This window comes from Papio anubis, chromosome 10, assembly GCF_008728515.1.
Source record: "Papio anubis isolate 15944 chromosome 10, Panubis1.0, whole genome shotgun sequence".
NCBI lineage: Eukaryota > Metazoa > Chordata > Mammalia > Primates > Cercopithecidae > Papio > Papio anubis.
The window spans coordinates 117,546,617-117,567,375 of NC_044985.1; the positions used below are offsets into that span (position 1 = coordinate 117,546,617).

A 20,759-nucleotide genomic window follows, 5' to 3' on the forward strand; every position below is an offset into this window, starting at 1 on the left:
CCCAGGTTGGAGTGCAGTGGTGCAATCCTGGCTCACTGCAACCTCTGCCTCCCAGGTTCAAGCGATTCTCCTGCCTCAGCCTCCTGAATAGCTGGGATTACAGGCATGTGCCACTGTGCCCAGCTAACTTTTGTATTTTTAGTAGAGACGGGGTTTCACCATGTTGGTCAAGCTGGTCTCCAACTCCTGATCTCATGATCTGCCTGCCTTGGCCTCCCAAAGTGCTGGGATTACAGGCATGAGTCACTGCGCCCCGCCAGCAGAAGAAATTTCTAAGCAGCAAAGTATTCAAGAGGTGACTTGGGTGCTGTTAAACGCATTCAGTTTTAAAAGGGAAACAGACATAAAGGTTCAGAAAGTTTGCAGTCAAGCACGCTGCAGAAATTTGCATAATGAGGAGCCAAATGTTAATCCCTAAAACAATGGGGAAAATGTCTCCAGGGCATTTGTCCCATTGTCCCTGGGCTGGGCCCAGGACACCCCTGGTGTGTGCAGCCTAGAGGCTTGGTGCCCTGCATCCCAGCCACTGGTACATCTCAGTCCCTGGCTTCAGAGGGTGCAAGTCCCTGGCAGCTTCCATGTGGTGTTGAGCCTGTGGGTGCACAGAGGTTTGGGAAACTCTGCCTAGGTTTCAGAGGATGTATGGAAACACCTGAATGTCCAGGCAGAAGTTTGCTGCAGGGGCAGCTCCCTCATGGAGAACCTCTGCTAGGGCAGTGCAGAAGGGAAATGTGGGGTTGAAGCCCCCCCACAGAGTCCCCATTGGGGCAGTGCTTAGTGGAGCTGTGAGAAGAGGGCCGCCATCTTGCAGACCCCAAAATTGGAGATCCAATGACTACTTGCACCTGAAAAAGCCATAGACACTTAACACCAGCCTGTGAAAGCAGCCAGGAGGGAGGCTGTACCCTGCAAAGCCACAGGGGCAGAGCTGCCCAAGACCATGGAAACCCACCTCTTGCATCAACATGACCTGGATGTGAGACATGGAGTCAAAGGAGATCATTTTGGAGCTTTAAGATTTAATGACTGCCCTATTGGATTTCTGTCTTGCATGGGGCCTGTGGCCACTTTGTTTTGGCCAATTTCTCCCATTTAGAATGGGAGCATTTACCCAATGCCTGTGCCCTCCTTGTATCCAGGAAATAACTGACTTGCTTTTGACTTTACAGGCTCATAGGCAAAAGGGACTTGCCTTGTCTCGAAAGAGACTTTGAACTGTGGCTTTTTGAGTTAATGCTGAAATGAGTTAAGACTTTAGGGGACTGTTGGGAAGGCATGATTTGTTTTGAAATATGAGGACATGAGATTTGGGAGGGCCAGAGGTGGAATGATGTGATTTGGCTGTGTCCTCACCCAAATCTCATCTTTAATTTGAGCTCCCCAATTCCCATGTGTTGTGGGAGGGACCAGTGGGAGGTAACTGAATCATGGGGGTGGTTTTCCCCATACTGTTCTCCTAGTAGTGAATAAGTCTCGCAGGATCTGATGATTTTATAAGGGGTTTCCCCTTTCACTTGGCTCTCATTCTCTCTCGCCTGCCACCACGTAAGATATGCCTTTTGCCTTCTGCCAGGATTGTGAGGTCTCCCCAGCCACGTGGAGCTGTGAGTCCATTAAATCTCTTTTAAAAAAATAATTTACCCAGCCTCTAGTATGTCTTTATTAGCAGTGTGAAGATGAACTAATACAGGGGTCATCAAGAAAGGTCAGCTTCTTCATCAAGGTTGGAGGCAGTGAGAATGACCCGAGTTCCAGTCCCTTCTGTGGGACCTCGCTTCTCCTCGCTGTCCCCACTTTACATCCATCTGCCCTGCCTGAAGACCCACCCTGGGGTCCTTAAGCTCTAGCATCAGACACCAAGTCCGTTTTCAGAGATCGTCCAGTCAGCTACCATCACGCGTCTGACCAATCCCTCACCATGGGTATGCACAGCAGCTCTGCTTCTCTCACTGAACCCTGACTGCTATAGGTTGGAAGTAAGGGCTGTGGCACAGTGGCACCTTGTATACTTTTTGACTTGAAATGCAAGAGGCAGGAGGGACAGCAGCAAGAGGAGAGCCTAGATCATGGCCTATTACAGTTTTTATAGGAAAGACAGGCAGGGCAGGAGAAACAGTTTAGGACTGGCTGGTTTGGATAATTTCAGTGGGCTCTGAGCTATAAGGCTGGGCCCTTTGCTCTCTCTAATAATTGGCTGGCTTGGGGAGGGACTCCATTCTCAGCCAGAAAGGGATTTGAAGATGTGGAAACATCATAATATGCAGAAAATTAAGAAATACATACAATATAGGTAGTATGCTCTTTCTTTTTCCTCATGGATAAATACCTAGCAATAGAATAGCTGTACTCTCTGATAGGTATATGTTTACCTTTTTAAGAAACTGCCAAACAATATTCTCAAGTAGCTGACCCAATGTGCCACCCCACCTCCAGGATATGAAAGGACTAGCTCTTCCTGCTCACAAGCACCTGGTGTTTTAGTCTGTTTGTGTTACTATGAATAAATACCTGAGGCTGGGTAATATATAAAGAAGAGATGTTTAGCCCTCAGTGCTGCAGGCAGTACAAGAAGCATGGAACCAACATCTGCATAAGACAATAGAGTTAGCCTATCCCTTCCTGGCTTAAACCCTGGTGCCCACTTTCTTCCTTACTAATAAATGTCCTTTGTGGCCTTCTTTTTCTAGATAGGGCACTTTTGCATGAATTAAAAACCAGTTTGGGCAGATATTCTTTCCCCTCGAAGCTTTTCTTCATGAATTCTGGGAACTCATCTGCTGCCTATTGCTTGGCAGAAGTTGCTTCTGTTATCTTCACATTTTTAAAGCCAAACCTCTTTCTAAAACTAGCAAACTATTCTTTGCTGCCATTAAATTCTCCAGCTTTATATCCTTCATCTTTATTTAGCTTTGTGTTATCATATAATGACTCTGTTTTTCTCAGGTAGTAGTAGAGAATATAGGTTTGCCTTTCTTGTAACAATCCTGTGCCCACATAAAAGCTACATTTTTTGTAATAAAATTGTGTTTAGATAAGCATGATACAGAATTACTCTTTGACAACTTATCTATGGATATAATGACTCTAGTTTCAGACTTTTTCTTCTGAAATATGTGAGCTTTCCCCAACAGTCTGGTCTCTTTTCCTACCTTAATTTTCTACTTTTGCTCTTGGATTTGTTGATAGGGCACAGAGGACTTCCCATGGGGCTGTAAAGAACTTATTCCTCCGTGTGGACTGTGCACACCATGGTGCTGTCATTACTGTTACCACCAGGAGACTCCTTAAACGCTTAGGATATATGATAGTTTTCACTTGGTTAAAAAAATCTGCCAGTTTCTCAGAAAGACCTTTTTCACTATTAATCTTTAACCCATGGATGGAATCCTAGATCTTTTTATCCATTAACTCTTTGAATATCCTTGTTTCTACCTTGGCAGTGGAGTCCACTGATATTGAAAAGCTGCATTTTTAATATGAGATATAAAGGTATTTTGGAAAATGTGCGAGGTTTGAAGCCTGCTGGCATCACTGCAATGATGGCTTAGTGAATTTTCTTTTCTTTTTTTAACGATGGTCCTTATCTGGTTTCATTTTTTTTTTTTTTCCCAAATGATGGCCAACCACAGCTGCAGTCCTCAACCTATGGTATATATCAAGCAATTCAACTTTCATTATAATATCATGAATTTCTCTGCTTCATGGGAGCACTTGAGGCATCACTAGTGACACTTTGTATGGCTCCCATGGTATTATTTAGAGTTTCTGATATGCAGCAAACATGACAAACAATGCACGAGAACTGTGAGATCAGTGTTTACTGTGATACACAATTTACTGGAGGGATGAACTGTACACACGGAGATGATCAGCCTCACCTGGTGTACTGAGTGGATACTTGCAACACTTGAGCTCCCTGCAATAGCAACAGGAGGTGGCTATGAAATTATCACAGTAGTACAGTAGGGACAGTTAACTCTATGCAGTTATGACTTAATGCTGCAACCTTACCTTTGTTACTTTTCTCTTGACTACAAATGGTGTCATGTATAGTCTGTGTTTGTGTGTATAAGTTTTGATAAATTTTAACTATTTAAAATATATTTGTGTCCATATTATGGTAATAAATGATAAAATAGGCTAATTGCTATATATATTTTATGCATTCCTGACATACTCAACTTTTTCTTAATTTTTTCACTATTGTAGGCTATGTGGTTTATCTGCAAGTTTTTTCAATTTGTTGCAAATCTCCATAACGTTTTCTAATATATTTATGGCAACAAATCTGCCTATAAATGGACCAACACTGTTGAAACTCTTAATGTTCATGAATAACCATTTATATAAACGAAATTAACTTTTACTTATTGTATCCTGCAACCACACTAAACTTACTTATTTGTTCTTGGAGGTTGTTGCAGAGTTTGTTGGAATTTCCCCGTAGATGATCACATTGTTTGTGAATGAGCTCTTTTTACTTTTCAAATCTGGATATTTTAAATTTCTTTTTTTGTTTGACTGCATTGAATAAAACGATGTTGAGTAGAAGTAGTAGTTAGCCCCCATCCTTGGCATGTGTCTGATCTGAGGAGTGGAGCATTTCACCATTAAGGATGATGTTAGCTGTGGATTTTTACAAGATGCCCCTCAATACTTCGGAAACTTTCCCTCTTTTTCCTTCTTTTGCTGACAAATTTTTTTGTCAGATATGCATTTTGGACTTTGTCAAACACTTTTTCTGCACCTATTGAGATCATTATATGGTTATACATTTTTAGTTTATTTATATGGTATGCTGCTTTGATTTATTTTTAAAGATTATTTATCATTAATTGTGGTGAAATACACATAGCATAACACTTATCGTGTTCACCACTTTAGGTGCACAGTTCAATATTGAGTATATTCACATTGCTGTGCAACCAACACCACCATTCATCTGCAGAACTCTCTTCGTCTTCCCAAACTGAAGATTGGGACCCATTAAACAATAATTGCCCATTCCCCTCTCCTCCAAGCCCTTGGTGTAACCGCCCAAGGGTTCTCCTTGCCTGCTGCCTAGACAGAGCTGATTTATCAAGACAGGGGAATTGCAATAGAGAAAGAGCAATTCACACAGAACTGGCTGTGCGGTAGACTAGAGTTTTATTATTACTCAAATCGGTCTCCCTGAGCAATTCAGGGAGCAGAGTTTTTAAGGACTACTTGGTGGGTTGGGAGAAGCCAGGAGTGCTGATCGGTCAGAGATGAAATCATAGGGAGTCGAAGCCATCTTCTTGCACTGAGTCAGTTCCTGGATGGTGGCCACAAGATCAGATGAGCCAGTTTATCTATATGGGTGCTGCCAGCTGATCCATCAAGTGCTAGGTCTGCAAAATATCTCAAGCATTGATCTTAGGAGCAGTTTAGGGAGGGTCAGAATCTTGTAACCTCCATCTGCATGAATCCTAAACTATAATATCTTTTTTTTTTTTTTGAGACGGAGTCTTGCTCTGTCGCCCAGCCTGGAGTGCAGTGGCATGATCTCAGCTCACTGCAAGCTCCTCCTCCCGGGTTCATACCATTCTCCTGCCTCAGCCTCCTGAGTAGCTGGGACTACAGGCACCCACCACCACGCCCAGCTAATTTTTTGTATTTTTAGTAAAGATGGGATTTCACCATGTCTACTAGCCAGGATGGCTTCGATCTCCTGACCTCGTGATCCACCCGCCTCGGCCTCCCAAAGTGCTGGGATTACAGGTGTGAACCACCGTGCCCAGCCCTAAACCATAATTTCTAATCTTGTGGTTGATGTTAGTCCTACAAATTCGATCTAGTCCCCAGTCAAGAAGGGGGTCTGCTTTGGGAAAGGGCTGTTACTGTCTTTGCTTTAGGAAACTATAAACTAAGTTTCTCCCAAAGGTAGTTCAGCCTATGCCCAGGAATAACAAGCACAACTTGGAGGTTAGAAGTGAGATGGAGTCACTTAAGTTAGATCTCTTTCACTGTTCAGTCATAATTTTGCAAATGTGGTTTCATTGGCAACCACCATTCCTCTTTTTGATTCTATCAATTTGTCTATTTTGGATACCTCATAGAAGTAGAATGATATGGCAGTTGTCATTTTGTGACTGGCTTACTTTACTTAGCACAAAGTTCTCAAGGTTTATTCATGGTGTAGCACGTGTCAGAATTTCCTCCCTCTTTAAGGCTGAATTTTACTCCTTTGTTACTACATTTTGTTTATACACTCATCTGCAGATGGGCAGTTGGGTTGAGTTCGCCTCTTGGCTGTTGTGAATTATGCAGCTATGAACATGGTGGTACAACCTTGATTAATTTTCTAAAGTGAAAACCAACCTTACATCCTAGGGATAAACCCTATATACTTGTAGTCTATGATCTTTTTATTTATCTTATTACATACTTAAAATATTATTGAATTTGATTTGCTAAAATATTGTTTAAAAAATTTTTTTTCTAAATTCATGAGGTTCTGTAGTTTTTCTATCTTATCATGTCTTTATCTAGTTTTGATATTTTGGTAATCCTAGTCTTTTAAAATGAATTAGGAAATTCCATAGGCTTTTGGTTTCTGGACTAGACTGTGAAGATTTGGTATTATTTCTTCCTTTATTGTTTGGTAGAATACATTAGGGAAGTCATCTGAACTTCACTTTTTTGGTGGGGAAGTTTAAATTTCAAATTCCAATTCAATTTAAAAGATATTGGTTACTTCTATTTGGGTTATTTATTTCTTCTAGTGAGAAGATTGGGAGCTTGTGCCTTTAAAGAAATATGTTTATTTCATCTAAGTTGTAGACTTTATTGGCATAAATTTGTTCATGATATTCTGTTATCATTTTAATATTTGTAGAATATATGGTGATACCACCTCTCTCATTACTGATATTGGTAATTTATTTCTTCTGTCTTTTTCTCTGATCAGTGTGCTAGATAGAGCTTTATCAAGACAATTGATCTTCTCAGAAAGCCAGCTTTGGTTTCTTTAATTTTGTCTATTGATTTTCTATTTTCTGTTTCATTGCTTTCTGCTCTGAAGTAAGCCTTCAGGGAAGATAAATTACTCACTGTCATTTTTATTTTTCAAGGGCAATCATCTGCAAGTGCCTCAGTTGCCAAGTTAAAAGGTGACTGAGCAAATGTCTAGTACCAATTAGGGTGTCCTGGAAGGAGACATTTTGTTCTCTGACAAGAACTATGCCCTGAGGTTTGCTGCAGAATCCCTCACTAAATGTTCCTCAGAGGGTAACCTGACAAGCACCGCTGAGCTCACCTGTGAAGGTGTTGAGAAAACCTGCAAGATGTTATTCAGCCCAATGCAACAAGTATTCCCATGGACTTCCTCTGTGCGAGGCATAGTATGGGTGCTGTGGAAGGAGGATGAAAACACAAGACATAACCTCAACATCAAGTACTACTTAGGAGACTGGGGCAGACCAATACATATATTCCTGAGGGAGGCACCAGGCCAGTGGAATAAGCCCACAGCAGCCTACAGCTCTGTTCAGAACATGAAAGCAGAACAGGCAGAGAGAGGCAACTCAGCAGAGTACTCGGGCAAGCATAGGGCCGGTGACTCCCCACTGTAGGCAACATTATCTGAGGAAAGCCATTTACAATAGGTGACAATCACATTCCATAAAAATCCCTGGAAGAGTCCATGGAGGTAGGGTTGTCAATCTCATTTTAGCATTTCAGAAGCCAGGAATGGAAGATTAAAAGCAGCCATGTCTATGCATTGCAGAGATGCAGATGAGTCACAATTTCCTGTCAGGTAGGAGGCCAATGCTAAGGACCTTGCTGTCTTTCCTTGGGCCATGAAATGACAATTCCTTTCTAGGCAGAGGGCATTTGGTTGTCTCAAGCTAAAATCCACATTTTGCTTTGCATCTGGGCAATTTACAAAAGAAAGAGGATTATTGGATTTACAGTTCCACATGACTGGGGAGGCCTCACAATCATGGAAGAAGGGAAGAAGGAGCAAGTCACATCTTACATGGATGGTAGCACCCAAAGAGAGCTGTGTAGGGAAACTCCCCTCATAATACCATCAGACCTCATGAGATTTATTTGCTATCAGGAGAACAGCATGGGAAAGACCTGACCCCATGATTCAATTACCTCCACCAGGTCCCTTTCACAACATGCGGGAATTCAAGATGAGATTTGGGTGGGGACACAACCAAACCATATCAGGGGCAAATTCCAAAAACATTAGCTTTATTCAAATTTACTTTCCTTTTTACCTTTCTGAGTCATCAAAGTCTAAAAGCACTGCTTAATAATTTTGTTTCTAAACTCACATTGCAGCACAGGGCATGATCTGCCCTCAAGACAAAGACCATCAACTACTCTTTCCTGAAAAACGTACAAGTTGGTATCTCAGCAAATGCTACTCATGTGTTCTCATCCTTATGAGTAAATCATTGGCAGTAAGTGTGATTTTTTTTTTTTTTTTTTTTTTTTTTTGGGTCAACAGGAAAATACACAGCTTCCCTTGGGGGCAGGTTTTGCCTGTACTTCTCCTGCCTACAGTATTATAGGAGCTTAGAATTCCAGTTGCTGGCTCACTCTCGGCTGAAGTTCTCTGATGGCTCCTGCTGGGTAGAACGGCCCCCTTCCCCTATCTGTGTGTCTGCTGCTGACCCGTGGCTTTGCCGAGGTAGGGAAGCTGCTGGTAGTGCCCATGGATGGGAGCCACTGGTTCACCACCATGAGGTCGGTGGTAGAGAAACTCATCCTCAGGGGACATGAGGTGGTCGTCGTCAGGACAGAGGTGAGTTGGCAACTGGGAAAATCACTGAATTGCACGTGAAGACTTACTCAACCTCATACACTCTGGAGGATCCGGACCAGAAGTTCGTGGTTTTCACTGATTCTCACTGGAAAGCACAAGCACAAAGTCTATATCCTCTAGTGACGCATTCATCCAGTGGTATCTTGGACTTATTTTATTCAAATTGTAGAAGTTTAAGGACAAAAAATTAGTAGAATACTTAAAGGAGAGTTCTTTTGATGCGATATTTCTGGATCCTTTTAATGCCTATGGCTTAATTCTTGCCAAATATTTCTCCCTCCCCTCTGTGGTCTTCACCAGGGAAATATTTTGCCACTATCTTGAAGAAGGTGCACAGTGCCTGCTCCTCTTTCCTATGTCCCCAGAGGTCTCTTAGGGTTCTCAGATGCCATGACTTTCAAGGAGAGAGTACGGAACCACATCATGCACTTTAAGGAACATTTATTTTGCCACCATTTTTTCAAAAGTGCCCTAGAAATAGCCTCTGAAATTCTCCAAACGCCCGTCACGGTATATGATCTTTACAGCCACACATCAATTTGGTTGTTGCGAACTGACTTTGTTTTGGACTATCTGACTTTGGACTCGTGATGCCCAACATGATCTTCATTGGTGGTATCAACTGCCATCAGGGAAAGCCATTGCCTAAGGTAAGTCATCTAGTCATCTCTCCTTTAGCATAGTAAGAATAATCTGGCTTTGGATAATTAAAAAAAAGATTTTGTATTGTGTTAGGCCATTCTTGAATTGCTATAGAAAATACCTGAGACTGGATAATTTATAAAGAAAGGGGTTCAATTGGCTTATGATTCTGCAGGCTGTACAAGCATGGTGCCAGCATGTGCTTGTACAGCCTGCAGAACCATGAGTCAAGTAAACCTTCTGTGGGAGGGCTCAGAGAGCTTTTACTTGTGGTAGAAGGCAAAGTAGAAGCAGATATGTCACATAGCAAAAGCAAGAGCAAGAGAGAATGAGAAGATGTGCCACATACTTAAACAACCAAATCTTGTGAGTACTCACTATTACAAGGACAGCATCAACTCATGAGAGATCTGCCCTCATGACCCAAACACCTCCCACCAGGCCCCACCTCCAACACTGGGGATTACATTTCAACATGAGATTTGGACGGGACGAATATCCAAACTGTATCATTTCTCCCCTGCCTATTCCCCCAAATCTTATGTTCTTCTCGTATTGTAAAATACAATAATGCCTTTCCAAACGTCCCCCAAAATCTAACTCATTACATCATTTGCTCAAAATTCCAAAGTCCAAAGTCTCATCAGAGACAAGGCAAGTCTCTTCCACCTATCAGCCTGTAACAAGAAACAGTTATCTACTTCCAAGTTACAATGGGGGTACAGGCATTGGGTACTCCCATTCCAAAAGGGAAAAATCAGCCAAAAGAAAGGGGCTACAGGCCCCATGCAAGTTTGAAACCCAGCAGGGGAGTCGTTAAATCTTAAAACTCCAAAATAATTCTCCTTTGACTCCATGTCTCACATCCAGGGCACACCGGTGCAAGGGGGAGGGCTCCCATAGTCTTGGGTGACTATGACCCTGTGACTTTGCAGGATTCAGGCCTCATAGCTGCTCTCACAGGTTGTTGAGTGCCTGCAGCTTTTCCAGGAGCAAGGTGCAAGCTGCCAGAAGGTATACCATTCTGGAGTCTGGAGGATGGTGGTCCTCTTTCTCATAGCTCCACTAAGCAGTACCTTGTTATGGACTCTGTATCGGGGCTCCAACCCTACATTTCCACTCTGCCCTAGTAGAGATTTGTTGTGAGGGCTCCACTCCTGTAGCAGGCTTTTGCCTGAGCACCCAGGCTTTCCCTTGCATCCTCTGAAATCTAGGTGGAGGGTGCCAAGCCTCCTTCACTCTTGCATTCTGCTCACCCACAGGCTTAACACTACATGGAAGCCATCAAGGCTTATGACTTGCACCATCTGAAGCAGAAGCCCAAGCTGTATCTGGGGGCCTATGAGCTGAGGCTAGAGCTGGACTGACTGGGATGTGGGGAGCAGTGTTCTGAGGTTGCACAGGGTAGCAGGGCCCTGGGCCTGGCCCACAGAATCATTCAGTCCTCATAGACCTCAAGGCTTGTGATGGGAGGGGCTGTCTTGGAGATCTCTGAAATGCATTTGAGGCCTTAGCATTTGGCTCCTTTTTAGTTATGCACATCTCTCTAACAAGTGGTGGCTCTTTGGCCTGCCTGAATTGCTCTCCTGAAAAAGCTTTTTCTCTTTCTCTGCCACATGATTAAGCTGCACATTTTCCAAACTTTTATGCACTGCTTCCCCTTTAAATATAATTTCCAACTTGAAGTCATTTCTTTCTTCCTGTATCTAAGTGTAGGTTGTTACAAGAAGCCAGGCTACATCTTGAATGCTTTGCTGCTTAGAAATTTCTTCTGCCGGATACCCTAGGTCATCACTCTCAAGTTCAAAGTTCCATAGGTCCCTAGGGCATGGACGCAGTACAGCCAAGTTCTTTGTTAAGGCATAACAAGGGTGACCTTTACTCCAGTTTCCAATGACTTTTTCATTTTCATATGAGACCTCATCAACCTCGTGCTCATAGCCCATATTTTTATCAGCGTTTTGGTCACAATCATTTAACCAGTCTCTAAGAAGGTCCAGACTTTCCCTTCATCTTCCTATCTTCTTCAGAGTCCTCCAAACTCTTCAAACCTCTGCCTGTTACCAAGTTCCAAAGTCACTTCCACATTTTCAGTATCTTTATAGTAATGTCCCACTCTCAGTACCAATTTTCTATTGGTACTATTTTCTGTTGGTACCAATTTTCTATTCTTCATTATGTTGCCATGAAGAAATGCTTGAGACAGGTAACTGATAAATAAAAGAGGTTTAATTGATGCAAGGTTTTGCAGGCTGTACAAGCATGGTGCTGGCATCTGTTCATATTCTGGGGAAGCCTCAGGGAGCATTTACTCATGGCAGAAGATGAAGCAGGAGCATGTCACATGACAAAAGCAGGAGCAAGAGAGAGTCGATGGGGGTGGTCCGCACACTTAAATAACCATATCTTGTGAATACTCACTGACTACTGCAAGGACAGCACCAAGCCACGAGGGATCCACCCCTATGATCCAAACACCTCCCACCAGGCCCCACCTCCAACATTGGGTATTGTATTTCAACATGAGATTTGGGTGGGGACAAATATCCAAACTATAACACTTACTGAACTGTGATTTAACATTTTCATTTGTCACATTTGGAATTTTTTTCCAGTTATGTGATTCAGTTTGTGCCACTTCATGTACCTCTCAGTTAGCAATTTTTTATTTGTAGGTCATATCCAGGTTGCATTTAAACATACTCTTTTTGGGAAAATACCAAAAACCACAGCGAGAAATGAAACTTCCCTTTATTGCTAATTCTATAGGAAAATGCTCTTAGCAGTTTTGTGTGCATCATTTTCATTTTTTGAAATTATTTTATGTATATGCATATATCTAATGTATATTCTCACACCTATTTTGTTAAAATAAAATCTAGTAACAGTCTGAACATATTGTTCTTTACTTTGCATTTTTAATTTGCCAATAAATTACAGACATCTTTAGAGGCCAATACCAACTGATTTGACAAGTTCTTTTAATAATTGCATAAAAGTCTTTACTTTGGATTCAATGTAGTTTTTTCAACCAATTAACATTGATATATATTTAGGCATTTTCCAAATTTGTCTTTGTGCACATTAGTGTGCAAACAGTGTTTAATTCTTTCTTTACATTACTGTGTTTCCATATTCATAGCCTCTGATGAATTCTTCATCATGTGGATCCCCAGCAGCTTTACTTCTCTCATTGAACCCTGACTGCTGTAGACTGGAAGTAGTGGCTGTGGCAAAGTAATACCCTGTACACTGTTTGACTTGAAATATAGTGAGGCAGAAAGAATAGGAGTGAGGCTAGAGGCTAGACCATAGCTCTACTGGAGTTTCTGCAGGAAAGGCAAGGCAGGGCAGGAGAAACAGTTTAGCAGTTTAGTACTGGTTGGTTTGAATAATTTCAGTGGGCTCTGAGCTCTAAGGGCAGGCTCTTTTCTGTCTCTAATAATTGACTGGCCTGGGGAGGTGCACTGCATCCCTACCAGATAGGGATTTTTAAGATGCGAAAATATAATATACAGAACATTTAAAAATACACACAATACAGGAAGTATTTTATTCTTATGGATAAATACCCAATAGTGGAATAGCTGTGATGTATGGTAGGTGTGTGTTTACCTTTTTGAGAATTTGCTAAACAATATTTACAAGCGGCCAGACCAAGGTGCCCTCCCACCACCAGCATATGAGAGGTCCAGCTCTTCACACTCACCAACACTTGATGTCTTAGTCCATTTGCATTGCGATAAAGGAATACCTGAGGTTGGTTAATTTATAAAGAAAGCATGTTTATTTGGCTTGTGGTTCATTCAGGCGGCACAAGAAGCATGGCACCAGCTTCCGCATCAGGTGAGAGGCTCAGGCTATTTCCACTCATAGCAGAAGGTGAGGGTGGAGGGTGCTGATCACATGGAGAGAGAGAAGCAAGAGAAGAAGGAGGCAGGTGCCAGGCTCTTTTTAACAATCAGTTCTTGCTGAAACTAATAGATGGAAGATTCACTCGGCTACTTGGGAGCACCTAGGTCATTCATCAGGAGATCAACTCATTCCCACCAAGCCCTTAATTTCCACATTGTATAGATCAAATTTCCAAATAATTTGATTTTGTAGGATATTAACCCAGCTTATACCATTTTGATAGGGCTGGGCCCTTTTCTACGTGTTCTTGAGAATGGGATGGACAACCCCAGTTTGATCACCGTAATCATTTGTTATCTTGAACGTCTTTACATGTGCCTGTTTGCCATCTGTGTACCTCTTGGATTACTCTCTGTTCAAATCTTTGCTCATTAAAAAACATTTTTAAAAATTGAATTTTAAAGATTATTTATATTCTGGATATTTATCATTTACCAGTCTGTAGATGTCTTTTTTAAAGTAAACTTTTTATTTTACAATAAAATTAGATTTAAAGCAAGGGTGCAAAAAATTGCACTGAGAATTCCCATATATCTTTTGCCAGTTTCGCCTATCGCTAAATGTTAGGTTACTATGCACATCTTTAAAAATTATACTTTAAGTTCTAGGGTACCTGTGCACAATGTGCAGGTTTGTTACATATGTATACATGTGCTGTGTTGGTTTGCTGCACCCGTTAACTCATCATTTACATTAGGTATTTCTCCTAATGCTATCCCTCCGCCATCCTGCCAACTCACGACAGGCACTGGTGTGTGATGTTTCCCTTCCTGTGTCCAAGTGTTCTTACTGTTCATTTCCCCCCGACGAGTGAGAACATGCAATGTTTGGTTTTCTGTCCTTGCGATAGCTTGTTGAGAATGATGGTTTCCAGCTTCATCCATGTTACCACAAAGGACATGAACTCATCCTTTTTTATGGCTGCATAGTATTCCATGGTGTGTATGTGCCACATTTTCTTAATCCAGTCTATCATTGATGGACATTTGGGTTGGTTCCAAGTCTTTGCTATTGTGAATAGTGCCACAATAAACATATGTGTGCATGTGTCTTTATAGTACCATGATTTATAATCCTTTGGGTATATACCCAGTAATGGGATCACTGGGTCAAATGGTATTTGTAGTTCTAGATCCTTGAGGAATTGCCACACTGTCTTCCACAATTGTTGAACTAGTTTACAATCCCACCAACATCCTCTCCAGCACCTATGCACATTTATCACAACTCATTAACCAACACTGACATATTACAATGAACCAAAGTCTATGTTTTCTTCAGATGTCATTAATTTTTACCTAATGTCCTTCTTCTTTTCTGGGATCCCATCCAGGATACCACATGACATTTACTCATCACATTTGTTTCATCTCCTCTAGCCTGTGACAGTTTTTCAGAGTTTCCTTGGTTTTGATTACTTTGTCAGTTTTGAGCAATTCCGGTGGAGGTATTCAATAGAACGTTCCTCAGTTTGAATTTGTCTAATGTTTTGATCATGGTAACACGGGTTACAGGTTTTTAGGAGGAAGACCACAGGGTAATGTCTTTTCCCACTGTCTTGCGAATGGATACCCAACTGTTGAAGAGTGATCTTTTCCTCACAGACTTGCCTTTGCACCTTTGAAAAAACTTGGTTGCTCATGCTTCTATTTCTGGGTATTCTATTCTGTTCCAACGATCTGTTAGTGAAATATTTGAGTACTATATACTTGTAATAAGTCTTGACATTAGGTAATAATTGCTCTCCATTTTTGTTATTGTAGGTCTTTTACATTTCCATATGAATTTCAGAATCAGTTTGCCAGTTTGTACAAAAAGATAGCTTGCTGGAATTTAGATTGGGGTTGTATTACATTTATAGATCAACTAAAGAAAAATGACATTTTAACGATTTTGAGTTTTCTGATTCATGAACATATCTATTTATTCAGGTCTCTCACCAATGTTTTGTCATTTTCGGTGTACAGTCTTTCACATCTTTTGCCAGATTTATCTCTTAGTATTTTTTATTTTTGATGCTATTTAGGTGCTGTTTTCATTCCAATTTTCAACTGTTCATTGCTAGTACATTTGATCCTTGAAGAATGCGAGGATTGAGGTACCAACCCCCAAGCAGTAGAAAATTAGCATAGAAGGGTTTTTTGGGTTTCTTTTTGTTTTTTATTTTTGAGACAGAGTCGCGCTCTTTTGCCAAGGTTAGAGTACAGTGGCATGATCTCAGCTCAATGCAACCTCCACCTCCCAGGTTCAAGTGATTCTCCTGCCTCAGCCACCGGAGTAGCTGGGATTAAAGGCATGCACCACCACACGCAGCTAATTTTTTGCCTTTTTAGTAGAGATAAGGTTTCACCATGTTGACCAGCCTGGTCTCCAACTCCTGGCCTCCAGTGATACACCCACCTTGGCCTCCCAAAGTGCTTGGACTACAGGTGTGAGCCACCGCGCCTGGCACACAGAATTTTTGACTCCCTAAAAATTTAACTGTTGATCGCCTGCTGTACATTAGATGTGTTACCAATAACAGAAACAGTCTCTTGACACATATTTGGTACGTTATATGTGTTATATACTGTATTATTATAATAAAATCAGCTAGAGAAAAGAAAATGTTACTAAGAAAATCTTAAGGAAGAAAAAATTAAGTATTCGTTAAGTGGGAGTGGATCTTGATAAAGGTCTTCCTGTTGATTGTCCTCCATTGAGTAGGCTGAGAAGGAGGAAGAAGAGTGTTGGTTTTGCTGTTTCAGGGGTGGCAGAGGGGGAAGAAGTGGAGGAGGTGGAAGGAGGAGAGTCAGGTACACTTGGTGTAACTTTACCGAATTACATCATAATTATTATTTGAGTTTTTTGCCTTTACAATTCTTTGAACATGCTTTTATGCAGTACTAATCCTTCTTCCCCATTTGCTTTAGTTTCAGTGCCCATTCATGGAAGGGTTTGTGTTGTAAAATAAGTCAAAAGTAATCTTAATAATTGGAAGCCTTTACTAGACTGTTTAATAGGAATTTGTTTCCTGGCATGGCTTCTTCTTTAGTATCTGGTACTCATTCAAAAGCACTCATCTCCATCAAGTCGTCTTCTGTTGAGTCCTCTGGTGTGGTGTCTATTCGTTCTTGAATTTCTCCCAGTTTCATATCTTGAAAAACCATGTCCCCCACCTTTTGTTGCTGAATTAGAGATGTTGTGTTTGGAAGCAGGTAGATCACTTGGATACCTTCAGTGTTGAACTCGTGGGTTCTGGGTGGCTAGGGGCATTGTCCAAAACAAAAGAACTTTGAAAGACAGTCTCTCACTGGCAAGATATTTCCTGACTTCAGGGACAAAGCAATGATAGAACCAATCCAGAAAAGTGTTCTTGCCGAGGCCTTCTTGTACAACAAAAAAACTGGCAGCGGGTATTAATCTTTTCCTTTCAAGGCTTGGGGGCTAGCAAGTTTATGGATGGGGACAGTCCTATTTGTAAAGCCAAACATACAAACATATAAACTATGTCAAAGGCATAGCGTGGGTACTGTGAAAGGAGGGTGAAAACACAAAGATGACATCATCTCTGACCTCAAGGAGTGCTTAGCAGACTGAGGGGGACAAGTATACATTTTCCTGAAAGAGGGCACTGGAGTAATGGCATATTTAGAATGTGGAAGTTGGGCAGTCACTGAGAGGCAGCTCAGCAGAGTGCTCGCGCAAGGACTGGGCGGGCAACTCCGCACTGCATGCAATGTATCTTTGGAAAGCCATTAAAATAGGTGATGATTACTTTCCATCAAGTCCCTGGTATGGTCCATGGAGGCAGGGTTGTCAGTCTCATTTCAGCATTTTAGAGACTTCTCAGGGTTTGGAAATGGAAGAAGACAAGCAGCAATGTGTATACATTGCAGAGACACAGGTGAACCCCAAGTTAGGAGGTTAGGAGATCAATGCTAAGGTCCTTGTTTTCTTTACTTGGAGCATGAGTTGCCATCTTTTCTGGACAGAGTTTTTGGTTGCGTAAAGGTAAAATCGAAATTTTGCTTTGGGACATATTCCTAAAACTTTAGCTTTAATCAAATTTACTTTTACTTTATCTTTCTGAACCTTCAAGGTCCAAAAGCATTGGTTAATATTTCTGCTTCTAAACTCACATTGCAGCACAGGGCATGTTCTGCCCCCAAGGCAAAGAACATAAACTACTCTTGTCTGGAAAACATACAAATAGGTATCTCAGCAAAGGCTACTCATGTATTCTTGTTCTTTTGAGTAAATCATTGTCAGTGACTGATTTTTTTTTTTTTTTTTTTTTAATGAAAGGATAAATACATGCCCTTTATTGGGGTCAGGTTTTGTGCTTGTACTTCTCCTGTCTACTGTATCATAGGAGCTTAGAATCCCAGCTGCTTGCGTTCGGCTGCAGTTCTCTGATGACTCGCACAGGGTGGAGCAGTCCCCTTCCCCTATGTGTGTGTCTGCTGCTGGCCTGTGGCTTTGCTGAGGCAGGGAAGCTGCTGGTAGTGCCCATGGATGGGAGCCACTGGTTCTCCATGAGGTCGGTGGTGGAGAAACTCATTCTCAGGGGGCATGAGGTGGTCGTAGTCATACCAAAGGTGAGTTGGCAACTGGGAAGATCACTGAATTGCACAGTGAAGACTTATTCAACTTCATACACTCTGGAGGTTCTGGACCGGGAGTTCAAGGCTTTTGCCCAGGCTCAATGGAAAGCACAAGTACAAAGTATATTTTCTCTACTAATGAGTTCATACAATGACATTTTTGACTTATTTTTTTCAAATTGCAGGAGTTTGTTTAAGGACAAAAAGTTAGTAGAATACTTAAAGGAGAGTTCTTTTGATGCGGTATTTCTGGATCCTTTTGATACCTGTGGCTTAATCGTTGCCAAATATCTCTCCCTCCCCTCTGTGGTCTTTGCCAGGGGAATATTTTGCCACTATCTTGAAGAAGGTGCGCAGTGCCCTGCTCCTCTTTCCTATGTCCCCAGAATTCTCTTAGGGTTCTCAGATGCCATGACTTTCAAGGAGAGAGTACGGAACCACATCATGCACTTGGAGGAACGTTTATTATGCCATCGTTTTTTCAAAAGTGCCCTAGAAATAGCCTCTGAAATTCTTCAGACACCTGTCACGGTATATGATCTTCACAGACAAATATCAATTTGGTTGCTGCGAACGGACTTTGTTTTGGACTATCCCAAACCCGTGATGCCCAACATGGTCTTCATTGGTGGTATCAACTGCCATCAGGGAAAGCCATTGCCTATGGTAAGTCATCTCTCCTTTAGCATGTTAAGAATATTTCAGCTTTAGAAATTAAAAAAGGATTCTTTACTGAAGTGTGATTTGACATTTTCATTTGTTTCATTTCAGATTTCTTTCTAGTTTAACAAATTATTTTGTGCCAGTGCATGTACTTATCAGTTAGCAAATTTTATAAAACTGCCCTTCTTGAAGATATGTATTTATAATTTATAAAATTGTATATCATATGCAGCCTACGTTTTTAAGTACCATGTTTAGAAAAGTACCAAAAACCGCAGTAAGAAATGAAACTCCCCTTTTTTGTTAATTCTATGTGACCCCCTAGAGGAAATGCTCTTAGTTTTGTGCACATTCTTTTCATTTTTTTAAAAAAGTACATACGCACTGTATTTAATGTAAATTCTCACACCTATTTTGTTAAAATAAAATCTAGTATTGGGCTGGACATATTCTTTTCTTTGCATTTTTCACTTGCCAATAAATTATAGATACCTTTATAGACCAATACAGACAGCTTTGACAAGTTCTATTAATAATTGCATAAAATACTTTTCTTTGGATAGAATGTAGTTTTTAACCAATTAATATTTATATAGATTTAGGCATTTTGCATTTTTTGCCTTTAGCAATAAGGCCATGTAAACACTCTTTAATGCTTTCCTTACATGAATATATTTCCATATTATTGCTTTTATCTTAGTTGACTGGAACCCTACATGTAGGGTTACAGGATTTTCCTGAATTGAGGACTGGCCTCTTTTTGCTATTAAGTCATCCTGTTCATGAATATGTAAGTCTCACTATTTATTCAGATCTTGTTTTATATACATAAATAAAATTTTTCACTATATAAGCATTTTATGTTTCTTACTAACATTTATTCCTTGGCATTTCAGTATTTTTGAAACTATTGGGTACAGGGCAATTTTTCCATTTCTACATTTAGCTGACTATGGGGTTTTTTGCATATGTATCTTGTATCCAGCCACATTACTAACTTTTCTTATTATTTTGTAGTATAGATTAGATGTACAATATACAATGTCATCTGCAAAGAATTCCCTTCTCTGATATTTATACCACTTATTTTGCTTTCCTGGAGCATATACATCTAAAACACTATTGAGTAATATTGTGAGAGTAGCCAGTTTAAATAGGGATTCAGTCACTTGTGATTGAAAAGTCCTTGACAAATACCAGAATAACATTCTTGCAAATGTATAGTTGCTAAATCCAGATTAAACACCTAATGTCTCATCTCAGTATATTATTTTATTAGGGATAGAGTATACAATTTATCTATTGTTCTGGCCTCTTAAAAGGTTCAATAGACTTGGTAACACAGTCATATTCTCTCACATATTGGCAGATGTTTGGCGAAAGAGTGGCTGTTCAGCCAACTCACGGGAAAGTGAAATAATGCTCTTTCTAAAAAGCAGGAGGACTACAGTTGCAGGCCTTTCAAAATTAAACATGACTTTCAGATCTTCACAAGGCTAGGCCAGGAGATGCAAGTGGCAGAAATCTAAGAGGTTAGACTTGTCTAAGCACTTTTCTCCCCTTTACCCTCCATTAATATAGTATGCTCCATTAATTATAGTACCAACCTCCACTTATGTGTTGCCTACACCCCACACCCTTTGGCTGAGGGTGAGGCCCTGCCACTTCCTGAACCCACACTGAGTTCATTGTGGCTCACAGGGTCACCCAGAGGCCTTTAGAGATATAAAAACCTATATGATTTTATATCACCTATGATAGAGAGATATCTATAAAATATTAAACATTAAACTATATATGGTTTCATTTATTTTGATTATAAATCTTTTATGAGATAAGAAATAAATGTGTTTATGTGTCTATTAAAGAATATGGATGTATGAGAGTTTTTATACTTGTGGAAGGTTATATATATATTAATGTATATATTTATGACTATACATGTAAAGCCAGCAGAATTCTCACAGAGGAATTCAGAACTCAAAGAAGGCTTTCTGGCAAGAGCCTTGGATATGGCCCAACCACAAAAGTAAATGTCGACTGTCATCGAAAGGATGGACACTGCATATTGCTCCTTCCTTGTTTCAGAGGCCAGGATGTGTCTGGGAAAAGCATGCAGTTGGTTATATCTTTCTGGGAAACAGGATTCA

At 40.8% G+C, this 20,759-nt stretch overlaps 2 protein-coding genes and 2 pseudogenes across 2 annotated transcripts in view; all 4 read left to right on the forward strand.

Moving 5' to 3' along the window:
* LOC116268648 overlaps positions 1-8,477 on the forward strand; it is a 143,787-nt pseudogene extending 135,310 nt beyond the window's left edge.
* Positions 1-20,759, forward strand: part of UGT1A10B (UDP glycosyl transferase 1A10B) — a 229,057-nt gene that overhangs the window by 103,922 nt on the left and 104,376 nt on the right. Inside the window, 1 exon segment of the mRNA NM_001112659.1 lies at positions 18,152-18,444. Coding sequence (NP_001106129.1) covers positions 18,152-18,444 — 293 coding nt within the window.
* Positions 8,421-11,503, forward strand: LOC110740828 (annotated as a pseudogene).
* The window catches only part of UGT1A9 (UDP glucuronosyltransferase 1 family, polypeptide A9), a 107,393-nt gene continuing 104,376 nt past the window's right edge, over positions 17,743-20,759 (forward strand). Inside the window, 1 exon segment of the mRNA NM_001112623.1 lies at positions 17,743-18,612. Coding sequence (NP_001106093.1) covers positions 17,758-18,612 — 855 coding nt within the window. The 5' untranslated portion in view covers positions 17,743-17,757.